This window comes from Sinocyclocheilus anshuiensis, unplaced genomic scaffold, assembly GCF_001515605.1.
Source record: "Sinocyclocheilus anshuiensis isolate Anshui unplaced genomic scaffold, SAMN03320099.WGS_v1.1 scaffold201, whole genome shotgun sequence".
Lineage (NCBI taxonomy): Eukaryota > Metazoa > Chordata > Actinopteri > Cypriniformes > Cyprinidae > Sinocyclocheilus > Sinocyclocheilus anshuiensis.
The window spans coordinates 1085297-1100754 of record NW_015537959.1 but is presented as its reverse complement, the minus strand read 5'-3'; the positions used below and the strand labels follow the sequence as shown (position 1 = coordinate 1100754).

The window sequence follows — 15458 nt, the reverse complement described above, 5'->3', positions numbered from 1 at the left end:
GTTTTTATTATTATTTATTTCATATGACATAGCCTATTTCGGTTTTAAATCACTATCCGTTAAGCAGTATGGGTTGTTTTTTGATGATTTGGGGTATTTCGGTGCAACGGAGAGTGAACGCTGATGCACGGATTATAACGTTGTATGAGGGGGATATTTTCAAATCAAACATCTAGGAAGTGGGGGAGGATAAAGCTCTGGTTATCATCTGTCACTGCCTTTGACTTGTGCGTTTCTATTAAATAACCGCGTATTTTAGGTAAGCAATTAGAATAAAACCCGAAAGCCTTATTTGTGTGTATTCGCGTGTCGGTTTCGTTTCGAAAGATGTTTTGTTCCCCTTTAGCTGGCTGTGTAGTAAAGCGCGTTCGCGATGCACGCGCGGGACCTTCGGGTGAATGAATTCTGTGTGCGCGTACTCGTCGCCGCGTTCGGGAGGGGGCGGGGCCCGTTCGCGCGTGTCGCTGCAGAAACGGAGGGGAGACACAGCGCTCGGGCAGCTCTGACGTCAGAGAGAGAGAGAGAGAATTCCCGAGGTTAAGAGATGTTTATGCAGTGTTGCCAATTTAGCTACTTTGTAGCTAGATTTAGCGACTTCCCCGCCCCTTTTGAGACTTTTTTCAAAAGTTTAGGGACAAATATAGCAACTTCTTGGACAAACCTTATCCAAGTTCTCATCTTGCCCACTGATCTACGTTCATCTTTATATAGATCAGAGAATTTGCCATTGTGATGTCATCTAGTAACATTTAGCTACCAGTTTTAGCTACTTTCAATTGAAAGCAGTTGGCAACACTGTGTTTATGTCCAATCAAGTGAAGTGACATGTGACATGTGGCCAAGTATGGTGACCCATACTCGGAATTAGTGCTCTGCATTTACCCATCCAAAGTGCACACACACAGCAGTGAACACACACACACCGTGAACACACACCCGGAGCAGTGGGCAGCCATTTATGCTGCGGCGCCCGGGGAGCAGTTGGGGGTTCGGTGCCTTGCTCAAGGGCACCTCAGTCGTGGTATTGAAGGTGGGAGAGAGCGCTGTACATTCACTCCCCCCACCAACAATCCCTGCCGGTACGAGACTCGAACCCACAACCTTTGGGTTATGAGTCCGACTCTCTAACCATTAGGCCACAACTTCCCCCCAATGACTACACGTGAACTTTTGGTTTCTCTGAGGAAGTCAAGCCTGGATTTTTTTTGTTGTTGACCGCATCCCAGGCATGTCTGATACTTGACGAAATACTTGATACTTGATGTAAGTATGTAGCCTTCTTAGTTTGCGGTGACAACAATGAGGTCTATGTTTAGCTGAAAGAATGACATGTTTTTAAACACTAAGCAAGCTTCCACGTGGGCATGCCAGTCAAACTCCACTGCTTTGATATCTTCAGCATCTCTGCTGCACCAGGAATGAGATTCAGTGAGCTTACTTCATTTGTTCCACACAGTCACACTCTTTAATTCACAGAGAGCATTGTGTTTGCATTGTCTATCTTGTAGTGGTTCATTTGGCATGAATTAAAACAGACTGTTGTCTCCTGAAAATGTGAGCAGAGATAGAGTGCCCATGGCCAGTACCTTTGCTTTTCTGAGGAAAACATGTAATGTCAGGGAATTAAAGCCTTGAAAAAAAAAAAACTAAAAAGATTATTATTAGTGCTTTAAGAACAAACAAAAAAATTGTTTCCTCTGCTGATGCAAGTTTAAGCAAGATAATTGGACAGGCTTGCTTTATATATATATATATATATACACAGTGGGTACGGAAAGTATTCAGACCCCCTTAAATTTTTCACTCTTTGTTATATTGCAGCCATTTGCTAAAATCATTTAAGTTAATTTTTTTTCCTCATTAATGTACACACAGCACCCCATATTGACAGAAAAACACAGAATCGTTGACATTTTTGCAGATTTATTAAAAAAGAAAAACTGAAATATCACATGGTCCTAAGTATTCAGACCCTTTGGGGTTGTGTAGGGTTCATAAGGGGCCAGTCGTCCTCTCTGAAGCCCTAATTCAATCAGAACACCATTTAGCAAACACAGCTCCTTTTAAAACAAAACTGAGTCGCAATTGCAAGTTGCAAATGTGCCATTTTTACATTACATACAAGAAGCTAAAGTTAAACAGCTGACGTTATGTTACTGTAGCTTTTGTGAGTTGCTATTGCTATAGCTTATTGCTTGATCAGACACCTGAAACTGTTATTTATTTATTTATTTTGCAAGTAGTATTAGGGGGCGGGACATCTCATTCTAGAGAACATTTGATTGGATGAAAATCTGTGTAGTTCAGTCATGACCTGAACATGTTTTCTTTTTGCGTTTCTTTGTGTTGATTTTGAATTCAAATATGATAAAATGTGTTGCTTAGAATAATAAGATAAAAAGATAGTGAACTCGTCTTTGCTGGCTGAATGCAAAAACAAACATACAGAGCGCTCTGGCCAGTGTAGTCGATTCGTCAATGAATGACTCTTCTGATGTGTTGAACTTTGTGAATGACGGGTGTGCCAATGCGTTGTAGTTTCAAATTGCACACGAATCATCAGTATTTTTTGGTTTCTATAGAGAGACCGTTAGATGCATTTTTTTTATTTGATTTAAATGTCAGTTAAATGATGAATTAGGTATAGTAAAAGTGTTCGGTATTTTTGACAAGCCTTACGTGTAAAACTGGTTATTGATCAATAAAGATAAAAAGGGAAGGACTGGGTTGTTAAATTGTCAGAACATTGTTAAAGGAACAAATGCTGTCCGGGAACAACCAAGATTGTTTTTCATGATGCTGCTTGTTTCATGATGAAACACAATGCCGGTATCATTGCCTGGCAAAACCAAGCCTCGACATGCACATCTTGCTTGTCAAAATAATTCAGAGAGGCATTGTATTCACATTATATGCTGGGGTAAAACTTGATGTTGGGAAAGTGACGTCATTTTGCAGAGAAGCCAAAAGAGCGTCTGTGAAGCAAACATTCAAATAGTTTAACAGATAAAGACATCTCCTACATCATGCATAGTTTTGTTCATGGTTTTCAAGGATGAGGTCATGTCAAGCAACTTGTGACTCAAAAGTTTGACTATAGCAAGTGAAAGATGAATGTTGGACAAAATACCATCTAGTTTCATTGGATTTGACCCAGCGGGCACCTATGTGTTGAAAATACATCATATTGACATCAAACATTGGTCAAAAATGCAAATCAAACTGGCATCAAAAACCTCACGTCCATTTGACATCCACACACTGCTGTTCTTTCGACCACCAAAATAATGACACAAAAGCAATGCAATGAAAGAAAGGTTCTATTCGACAAACTTCAAATCAGTAATACAAATGTAAATTTAAAAAAGAAATGCACCTATTCTGACTGTGAACAAAGACCGCAGAACAACAGATGAATAATTACTGACATTAGTCCATATCACGATTTGAATTTGATTAGCTGTGCAGCGCTACTTTCTGATTGTTAAATTCAAAATTGGCCAAATTCTGTGACGTTCCGTATTATACAGTGAATTGTGGTTTTATGCCTGGATTCCGTGGTTCCTTCCGTGTTGTCTGCATCACAGAAATCATACAGGGCTATAGATATATGGACAGTGTAGCCGGGAAACAAGTTTTAACTGCAAAATGGAGTACAACTACCAAGTGAAATAGCCGTGTGCATGCGTGCTACAATGGTAAATGTAATGTTTTCCTATCATGTGGTAGAGCCATGCATACACAAAAACTACCAGAAATAGTCATAGCACAAAGTCATATTTTATTGAAACACGATTACTGTAGCCTAAGCGTTAAAAGTTACCCAAGATAACTTGTTTAACATTACATGACATGCACCCACCTGAGAGTGACAGAACGTGAGCTGGACACAAGGTCACGGTTTGTTTTATGATTTTCAATGCTTTTGAAGCAGACCGTCACTACTAGCATAGCGCCATCTACAGGTGTGGTGTTAAACAGCAGAGAAGGCTTTGTCATTGAATGGGCATTAGAAAGGACATGAGTGTGTGGATGTGAAATGGACATCAAGTTTCTGACGTCAGTTTGATTTGGATTTTTTTTTTTTTTTTTTACCTGTTTTTTGACGTCAATGCTTGATGTCAATTTCAGTTCTTTTGAACATCATTTGCCCACTGGGACACGTTTCAAAAGGAGATGTGGCAAACCGATGCTGTCCAAGGCCCCAGTTAAGAAAAAATGCTATTTAAACTAGATCAGGCTGACAAAGAATTAATATTATGAAATAAATATCAATCAAACACACAAATCATTGATGTCAATGTGATGTCAATGTGATGTCCATGTGACATCATTTTGACGTCTAAACCATGACATTGATTTGATGTAAACTGAATGTCAAACACATTGGCCTGCGGCGTACATTAAACCAATTTCAGTGCGAGTATTAACTTAATATTTTCACCCAAGAAATTGCTGTCCAAACTGACCTTAAAATGATGTTATTCAGCATCTTGTATTGACTAACATTTGATGTCAAATTGATACTAATTGACATCAAGGTGCCCCCTGGGGAGACTTTTGACAACAAATACATCAAATTATATTCCCATAATCAAATATATAGTGTTATGAAACATATTTATGTTGCATTTAGCATTGTTTATATCCCTGCTGTCCATAACCCTGTCAGAACAGAACTAATTTTTGGGACGCAACCCTTCAGTTTAGAACCTGTTCAAGTGTACAACTTGTGTGAGCAAGAGTTTATTTCGCCATTGTTGTTTTGTGGGTTTTTGTGTTTTGGTCTGATGGGAAAGTCTGGAGTGCAAGTCCCCAACAGATTAGCCTGGTGTCGTTGTAAGAAAAAACGATTTTAAGGAGGACCCATGAGTCATTCTGGAGCCATTTCTCTCTCTGTCTCTCTTTCTCTTTCTTTCATCACACTACTCTTTCCTCCTCTTGTCTTTTCTCTCTTTCACAATCCTCATTTTGTTCACTCTTTTCTGTCTGCCACTTTCCTCTGTACTTCCTGTTTCTATTTCTCACTTTAAACTAAATTTACAAATTAATTTACTTTCTCATTCTCCATTCCGATCCATCATGTCTTGCAAAATTATTTACTCACCCACCTCATGTCTTTCTAAAACTGTATGACTTCATACTGATCACTATTTTCCATGCAGTTACAATAAACAGACTTCTTTCTTCAGAAAAAGGTTGCAAAAAAGTGTCAAAAAGTGGTGCAAATCTTTTGTAATACTCTAAGCCTTCTGAAGTTTTCATTTCATTCCATTGTGTAAAAAATAGGTTGAAATTTAAGTTGTTACTCAAAAACAACTTAAAATCCCACTCTTTTCTTCCTCATGCATCTGATTCCTGAACAAACCATAAATTTGAGTAGGTTAATTTCAGTAAATCAGTTGATTCTGTTCACAAAATCAGTCTGAATGGTTCATTTATGAAATTGACAGATTCTGTTTTAGAATTCAACTCACTGACTTGGTGATTCGGTAGCAGTGATTCTCAAATGAACAGCTGTGAGAAGATTAAAATGTTAATTATCTCGAATAATGATAACTTGAGTTTGTTCCTCTCACTATTCAATTGCATGTCTTCATACAATAGATTCACGAGTGGAGTCGTAAGAACCACTTTTGATTTAAATGTTTATGGTGCATTTGAGTTGTTTTTGAAACTTGAAAGCTCTATTCTCCATTCTATGTAAATGCATGGAAAAGAGCAACCAGCACAGTCTTCAAAATATATATTTTTTTATGTTCCACAGAGGAAAGAAAGTCATACAGGTTTGGAACATAAATGATGACGGAATACTACTGAAAACCAGTTTGGTTATGCCATTTTTCAAGTTTCCAAATGCCATTTCATAATGCATCACTAAAACATCACATTGTGTCCGTAGAGAGGCTGGCTAACAGAGACCACTGCCTCCTACTTTGAGCGCTCATGTTTTTGCCTTCCATCTCTGCTTTTTTCTTACGCATGTCCTCGCCAATGTCTGCTTTTCTTCCCCAGTCTTCTGTTGACCGTTTCCTCTTTTTATGTGTAGCTCCCCTTCCTCCTCTCTCCTTCACAGAGTCAAAAGGGAAGTAGGAGATTTTGGCCATAGCAGACTCAACAGTGCCTTTAGTTCCCTATGTAGTCACAAACCCCTCTCCAGATGATCTAGTAGAGGTTAGTTGACAGTCCAGAGATATTTATCTACCCCACAAAACCTGCAGCCATGTAAGTATCCGTCTACCTGATCTATAGTGAGATTAAAAGTTCATTGTTTTTTAACGAGAATATGGGGGAAGTAACATTATATGTGTCCTTCTTATAATGGTATTAGCAGTAGTTTTTGTAGAAGCACTATTACAGGCATTAATAGTAACATGAATATTAATTAAATATAAATATGAATAAAAGTACAATGTTCTGTCATATTCAAGATCATATGCCAGTTGCTCATTGGGTCATGGACTGATTGACCTTTTAGCTCACATCTATGTGTATCTGATGGTGGCACAGAATTGTGGCAGCTGGCTGAACATCTGGGGTTTAACATCTGGATTTAATCATGATTTGTGGCCGAATCTTAGCAGATCTTTATTTGACATTTTAGACAAGTGATGCATGGTGATTTAGTAATGCTCGATATTGGTTAAGTTCTCAAAATGTATTAGACATACTAGACTTTGATGTAGCAGAGTAGATTTGATTTCATGTCATTTGTATGATATTTTCTGTACAGTATGGATCAGAGGATTGGGTGCCAAAATTGATTCGATGTGAATTTAAAAAAGGCTAATGTGTACATTGATGTAAATAGATCAGCCAACAAAACATTGAAAATACGTTTTACCAAAGCTTTCCAAATATAGAAACTCCAGAAAACATTGGTTGTGAAAATCAGATGTGACCTATGACATTGAGATACAACCTACTGAACAGACTGTACTTCAGTGTTTATTTTTTCTTTTTATATATATATATATATATATATATATATATATATATATATATATATATATATTCATTCTAATTATGTTCTGTATTGCTTCAATATTTGTGAGTGCAGTCTCTGTAATATGATTTTAACATTCCTCATCTAGTCATCACAAACATAAAAGTAACTGAAAAATCATGGAAGTTCACTGGTCAGGAAATATGGGAACACTCCAAAGACCTAATTTTGTGTATGTCAAATTAAGCTATGGAAAGCTGTGAGATCATGAGATGAGATTCCAGCAGCAAGTACTTTCTCTGTCCACAATGAATATGTTTCATGAATATCTCCACAATGAATCATGTTTAATATACAGTTATTTACAGTATTGTTTAAAAGTTTGGGGTCCTTATTTTCTTTTCTTTAAGAAATTACTTTTATTAAGCAAGGATACATTAAATTGATCAAAATTGAATAAATGTAAAAACATTTATAATGTTAAAAAAAGTTCTTGTGAACTTTCTATTCTTCAAAGAATCCTGAAAAAAATACAGTTTCCACAGAAATAGCAGCAGAAATAAAGCAGCACAGCTGTTTTACACATTGATATTAATAAGAAATGTTTCTTGAGCAGCAAATCAGCATATTAGAATGATTTCTGAAGGATCATGTGACACTGAACACTGGAGTACTGATGCTGAAAATTCAGCTATGCATCACAGGAATACAATTTTAAAACATACTGAAATAGAAAACAATTATTTCAAATTGTACTAATATTTCACAATAGTAAATGTGGAGGAGGGGTTTGGAACAATGGGAGGCAAGTCTAACCGTGTTGCATTATTGCATCATATTTAGTTCACAGTGTGAAATATTTTTGTAAGTTTGAGTGTTTTGTAAGGTGATTTTTCCATGATTTATTCATTTATATGATAAAATTCCCATGATGGACTGGCCATCCATCCAGAGTGTTTACTTGCCTTGAATTTATTTAGTTGAAAATGTTTTTATTTTAATCTCTCCCTTAATAATTAAAAAAACCTAACGTTTCACATTCTGCTACCATATGCTCATTTTAGTAGATGATTAAACTTAACATGCCAGCCTGACTAAATTAGCCTAATTCATAAAACACAAAATCATAGATTTAATTGTGAACATTTGCTTGATATGACTAATATAAAGTCTGTTTTTCTTTTTCTCCCTCACCGTTCTCTCTCCCTATCTGTGTGTGTCTTACTGTTGCCCTATTTGTGTGTTCCTGTGCATTCCGGCCCGTGCTATATGTGTTTGTGTGTGAAGGAGAGGTCCGCGGCCTGCGGGGGGATGACATGCATGTGTCCAGGCATTTAACATCATTGAGGATTTTAAGACTAGGCTGCCCTCCGCCAAGCCATGATGGACATTCTGGTAACTGGCCTTTTTCTATCATTGCTGTTTGTGTTTGCGGTGTTTTTTTTTTTGGTGGTTTATTTGCATGTGAGTGGATTGAAGAGTGTTTTGATGTGCTTTCTTCATTTTGGTTACTGTGATGTCCTGATAAGATACTGATGAAAACTGTTCAATGAATCCAGGTCCACACAGAATTGCACTCTTAAAAAATAAAGGCTCAAAATGGGGTCGCAGTGATGCCATAGAAGAACCGTTTGGGTTGCCCAAAGAACCTCTCAGTGAACAGTTCTTAAAAGAAGAACATTTTGAAGAACATTTCAATAATGTTCATGAAGAACATTTCAATAATCTAAAGAACATTTTTCCAATATAAAGAACCTTTTGTGAAATGGAAAGTTTCCGTGGATGTTAAAGGTTCATACCATAGAAACACAGAGACCAATAAAGAACCTTTGCTTTTAGAGTGGAATTGGAATGCCCATAATTCACAAAGTCCCCTTGCTCTCGTGTCGTTTCAAACCTGTATGAACTGTGGAACTTAAAATATATTTTGAGAAAATACAATGAAAGTCAAAGGTCACCAAAATTTGGTTACCAAAATTCTTCAAAATGTCTTATTTCGTGTTCTTCAGAAGAAAACAACGTGAAGGAGAATAAATGATGACACAATTTTTGGTTTAACTCGCCTTTTAAAGGGATCATATGATGCGATTTCAATTTGTGTTACAAGCTGTTCGTGAATAGATAAGATCCCTAAAGTTGCAAAGACTAAAGTCTCAAACCCAAAGAGATATTCTTTATAAAAGTTAAGACTGGTCCACTCTCTCCTAAAACTAAACCTCATAAACACATTTCATTACACCAAATACACAAAATAATGTTATTTTTAGCAACATCATATGACCCCTTTAAATGTTTTGGATAATTTGATAAAAAGATACCAGAGTGCAGCACTTCCAGCTCAGTCTGCTGCACTTTACTAAGTTTAACTTAATTCCAGAGATTTCCCCTTCAAAATCATGGCAGAAATGTGAAACATGTCTGCAGACTACTTCTGGTCCTGGATAAACGCATATATCAGCCAACCTCCTGATGTTTAGCACTATTTGTGTTTTCTATTCTTAACTGACAATGCTTTTTGTGTATAATACTTGAGAGAAGAATTCTGATTGTCGCTGGAGTTGTTTGCAGCATGCAAACTCCTCTTTTGCTCAAGTCTCCTTTCCTCTCGGTTCCTCAACGTTGTTCTCTTCACCTCACCTCTTGCCTAATCTTTTCTCGTCTTCTCACATCCCATCTGGTCTCCTCTGCTTTGCTATCCTCTCCTTTTTCATCTTTTTTTTATTTTCCTCTTGCCTTCTTTCCTTTCCTGTTCCACACACACAAACACACAAATGTATTAGAACCTTAATAAAAACTTAATAAACTTAAAACTTAAAAAAACTTTAAAAAAAAGAATAAACTTATTTTAAGTGAGCCTAAATTAAGCTAATTATAATTACTACATTCCTAAATACATATTTTGACATGTTTGCATTTTAATTTAAGCTCTTGACAGTTTATCACATTTTGAAGATGTTTTGCTATATTTCTGACATTTTCAGACATGTGTAACTTCTCAAATCACACATACACTTCCTTGGCTAGTCCCGGTCTATCAAAGCTCACCGAACAGCAGAAGAGAACAAGAGATCCAGAGATCTTCATCAAGAGACAAAGACTGCTGGAAAGCTGAGACAGAAAGGAGAAGTCAGCAGAGGGAGTGATAAGTCACATGATTCATGGCCAGTCTGCCATGGCATCTGGATAAAGTTAGAGGAAAGCGAGATTTAGATCTAAAAACAGACAAGCAGACAGACGTTCATTCTGTTTGTGTGTGAGGGAGTTTTCCTCGTCTTTAATAGCACAGAGAAGCTTACTCATATCTCCAGCAGTTTATTTAGTCGCACGTCTTTCTGCAGAGCTCCTCCCAGCTCCATAGACTAAAGATTGACTCATATATTTATATATAAAGCCGAACATCAGTGCACATTCTCTCTCTCCCTCCCTCCCCCTCTGCTGGGTTGAGTTTCTTGCCCTCAGGACATCCCTGAGTTTCTCACGCTTGATGCCAGGTTGGGGGTGCTCTGTGCTAGTGATCTCAAGCCTGTTGGTTTTGATACTCCTTTTAGAAAACAACCGGCTATGTCTTTTTTAAAAGGGATGGAGGTGGTGTAGTCTAGTGGATCTGGGCTGCTTTCCAAAAAGCTAAAGGTTCCAGTCTTACAAGGATTGATTCACAGTCACCTTGTTGGTGTGCTGTAGTGATCATGCATGAACTTTGTGGGCTATGTTTGGAACAGAATGCTAGTGTACTGAATACTGCACAGTATACACTGTATACTGAAACGTTCTTTTATTTAGTGGAATCATGTGGTCAAGGTTTAGCTAGTTAGCATGACCCTTTTAGCCCCTGCATCTAGATATAGGGCCCTATGAATGCCGTTTTATTTTTTTCCAAATTCAGCTTTTTCCATAACAACATAAATTTTTCTGGATTCCGTTTTTTTTTTTCCATTTGAAATTTTCTATTCTAAATTCAATTTTATTAATCAAAAGCATGTATACTTAATTGAAATCATGAAACTTACACAATTTAACGACAATTTAAAAACCATACCTCCAACATATTTGATTTATGACAAATGTTGGCTTAATTGCTATGTAAATACAGCCATTAAATTTTAAATTATGTTGCATATAATGTTAAATAAACAATAGACTGTGAAATTAATTATTTCCTGTTTTAAGGTGAGGTCTTATTAACCTTTGTAAAGCGAAATTCCACAGGAGAAATGCAGTTGTTTCAATAGGAATCTGTGTGATCTTGAATTTCTTATGAGGGATGCTGGATGCATGAGGCAAAACACTTTCCCAGATGGATTTCACATCAGATTTAAGTTAGTTAAACTTTAAACATGAGAATTGACCATGCTGAACAATATAAAGCTGCTTAGTTTGAAAATGACCTATAAGTTAGTGGGCAATGGACCTTCTGTGACCACACCACATCAATTTTGCTGAAATTTTATAGGTAAAAAGGTCCATTGTCCATTGTCAGTAGTGTAAGGAAGTGGGAATCGAATTCCTGATGACTTGGTTAGGTGATTAAGAGTCGATTCTTTTTTTTGAGAGACAATAAATTTATTTACCATGCACCGTCGGCTTCATAACTTTGCAGATAGTTTACATTCACAGACAGCTATATTACACATTGCATGAAAGGTCGAAATGGCATAATAGGGGCACTTTAGTAATGCAAGGTTAATCTCAAAATAAACAAAAGACATACTATACATGTTAATGTAGCTACTAAAACAGCTAAATAAACTTTAAAAGTTGATCAATGAAGGTTTTGTCTATTGATTACTCCAGCTCAGGGTAGAACGTCTAGGTTGTCATCTAATAATTACGGTAATTGCGACATGGCATGAACGCATGTTAAAGCTTCTGTTGTATTCTATTCAATGACATCTTTATAGTAATGCATGTGCTAGCAGCTAATCGTTAGAGATACTCTGTTAAACTTTTTAAATTTGGTTTCATACTGAAAAGTGAACTGACGTCACCCAGTTTGCCCAGTCGATAGTTGGATGAGTTTGCAGTGTGAGCGTTTCTGCTCAGCCTCATGCTGTAACCTCCAAACAAATGTGATAGTTTAGTCATGTGATGGAAAAAAAGAGAAGCTACAAATACAGCTCTGTGTTGCTTGAAATGGCTGTAATGTGTGTTTTCAGTGATTTAAGACCAAAACATAGCCAGTTCTTGGTGGGCCGCTGATCTGCTGCGGTTGCTCTTCAATAAAACCACTTCCTCTTCTCATTGTTTCTGTGAGGCAACTCCTTCTATTTTGAACTCTTACTTTTGTAGACCACTAATGCTTTTCTGATTTTTTCACTGTGTTTTGTACATCTTAAGTCCTTGTTTTTGCTTGTAACTAACAAATGTGGAGCGGTTTACTTCTAATGTCACCGGTTAAATTGAATTTTAGTTCTCTTTACATTTTCGTCTCATATATGCGCCCAGACATAAGACACCCTAAAGCTTCAGGACTAGTACAGTTAATGATCGCAAGAATCACATAGTGTATCAGTGATCATGGGATGCCATGTGAGGAGTTCATCCACTATTGAAGGGAAAAGAGGCTGACAGCACTGTTTCTCAATTCCCTTTGGAGTTTCCCAGCAGGAGGTTGAAACACTGTTAGTCTTATTCAGAATTGGTGGATCCGGGAAAGGCCCCTGTAGTCTTAGAGAGCACTTTCTAACGTAATAAAATAAATTTATTTATTCAGTCACCAGCTTAGACTTGTTGTAACTGTAACGGTTACAGTTCACATTTGCCCCGTTCCCCCATAAGCTGCAAGGAGAAGGGGCTGTTGTATTGAGTCACAGAGGAAGCTGGTACATGTTACGGACTGCAACCACGGGCACAGGACGCTTCTGATTTTTAATACCAGCTCTTGAGGTGGCACATGGTAGCTCAGAAGTCACTCAAGTGTCATGTGTCAATGTTATTAGCAAACACTGGTATGACAGAAACTTCAGCTTCTTGTCATGTAAACTTGAGTAAATAGCGGAAAGTTGCTCAAACTTTTTTGTTTTTCTAATGTCAAATAAAGCTATTCTGACCTGCTATTCTGATTATACTTATTACTCAGTAAGATTTTCTGATATACCTATTACTCAGTAAGATTTCTTGAAAAGAAATTAACACATTTATTCAGCAAGGATGCATGCATTTGATCAGAAGTGAGAGTAAAGACATTTATAATCAATTATAAAAGATTTTGATTTCAGATAAATGTTATTTTGTTTCTGTTTACCAAAGATTCATGAAAAAATGTATCATGGTTTCCACAAAAAATATTAAGCAGCACAAGTGTTTTCAGTAGGGATGCACCGATACCACTTTTCCCAGTACTCGCCCGATACCGATACTTTTATTTTTGGTACTTGCCGATACCGAGTACCGATTTTATTTTTTTTGTAAATTTTTTTAAATATTGGGTACAGAAACCAAAAGAGTATGTATAAAGTTAGTTGGTTATAGTACAGCCTAGCGCATTTCACACAGGCTGCTAGATTCACTTTCGCCAGAAAGTCGTGTATGACTAAGCTTGAAAATAAATGACGTTTATAGTGAATGCCCCTATAAATGGGCTTATTTTTACGATTTAGTTTTAATCCAAATGATGCGTGTGCTAAGTGTGTGAACATCAAAGATCACACAACAGAAGTGCGTGCTCTCTCTCTCTCCCTACCGTTAAGTAACTTGTGCATTGTTTTACTTACTTGTTTTTGACATCCGACCGAACTACAAACTTTCCAGTGATGTCTGTGAGAAAGATATATTCACTCGACAAGCTCGCGCATCTGTGCCGCCGCGCGCTCAATCCACTCAGCATGCTTTGTTTATCAGCTCGCGCACATCAGCTATACAGGCATTAATACTGAATGTTTAACATTATATTCATTGCATACATATACTTCATAGTAGACATCCTTAACTCCTTTCTGCTGTCTGTTGTTCTGTTGTCGGTGTTTCTTTGTTTGAATATGGCGCTTATCACATGCTGCGTGGTATCGGCGTTTGGTATCGGGGCATTTTAACAAGTACGAGTACAGGAGACCAGTATCGGGCTATCGGTATCGGTGCATCCCTAGTTTTCAGCATTGATAATAATAAGAAATGTTTCTTGAGCAGCAAATCAGCATTAGAATGATTTCTGGAGTAATGATGCGGAAAATTCAGCTTTGACATCACAGGAATAAATTACATTTTAAAATATATTAAAATAGAAAATTATTATTTTAAATTGCAATAATATTTTACAATATTAAAGTTTTTACTGTATTTTTGATCAAATAAATGCAGCCTTGGTGAGCATAATAGACCTCTTAAAAAAACAATAACATTTACTGCCGAATGTTTTAATAGTATTATAATATTATATACAGTATAAGTGAATTACAGTGTATTTTTTAAAGTTGTAAACAAAGATTATTGGAGTATGTTTTACAAAAATACTAAAGTAGCCTTTCTGCTTCAAAATGTAACATTTAATTCAATGTTATTTGCTATTTATTTTAAATGATTTTTAAAGCTCACTAGCAATTTCTGAGTAAACATTGTTTCAAAGTAAATCCCAAAGTAAACACCCATTTTGTCAGTGTATTTGCTGAAATGTCCTAATCTACATCTTGAGGCTACTGTAAATTAAACCGGATGTGTTAGATGAGCAAATAGCTAACTCATTGAGCTGTGTTGAGCCGAGATATTGGCGTGCATGTTATCTGATGAAGGGGGCATGTGGGATTGTGCACGGATGTTAGCATGAGCGTTAGATGTGGTGTTGTGGACTCATTGTTTGTCAGGACATCCGGTTTGATCTGGTGAGAGGTGAGCATTTAGAAAGAGGAAGAGGTGGCGGCTGACTCATTAGATTTCAACCGCCGTGTGCCACTTACAACATCTGAAGAGTTACAACACTTCCTCTCCTATCGTGTCTCTTTATCTCTCTGTCTTTTGGGCTCTTCACACTTGAAACTTGTCACTGTAAACTCTGGGTAAACGTAATGCTGGGTTCCCTTTCATGGGAACTTCGAACTGCGTCCTCTAGGGGTCGCTATGGGGAACACCTCGTCGTGACCCGTGGCTGAAGCATACATTGAAAAAACACCAACTCGTTGGCCGGCGACAGCCATGACGTCACTACCGGTGCGACTATAGTATAAATAGGCGCCGGGAGCTACACATCATTCTCTTCTTCGTCTTCATTGACTGTTTTGTTTGAAGCGTGCATTTCTGTGGTAAGAGCGATCTCTATTTATCTCATTATGGCGAGCACTAGCAAAGCATTTAAGGAAGTGTGCATCCATGTTGACGTTGTTTAACATCTGATGACACACACGATCTATGCGTTGTTTTGTTTGGGCAAAGAGCATGCACGCGATGTCTCCGAGGGGGCAATCGGCGTGCACTGCGAGCGTTTTTTCCAAGGAAAAAAGGTCAAGTCAAGTCAAGTCACCTTTATTTATATAGCGCTTTTAACAATACAGATTGTGTCAAAGCAACTGAACAGCATTAATTAGGA

The 15458-nt window shown here is 37.3% G+C and overlaps 1 protein-coding gene across 4 annotated transcripts in view; it reads left to right on the top strand.

Moving 5' to 3' along the window:
- LOC107666537 (regulator of G-protein signaling 17-like) overlaps positions 1-15458 on the top strand; it is a 35479-nt gene that overhangs the window by 801 nt on the left and 19220 nt on the right. Inside the window, exons 1-2 of one of the 4 annotated variants that reach the window (XM_016457952.1) lie at positions 1157-1263; positions 8234-8341. The exons of 2 other annotated variants lie outside the window; for them this stretch is intronic. In XM_016457952.1, the coding sequence (XP_016313438.1) occupies positions 8327-8341 (15 nt within the window). In that variant the 5' untranslated portion in view covers positions 1157-1263; positions 8234-8326. Of the gene's footprint in view, positions 1-1156; positions 1264-8233; positions 8342-15458 lie in introns of those variants that run through there. One more of the 4 variants, XM_016457943.1, reaches the window with a different exon arrangement.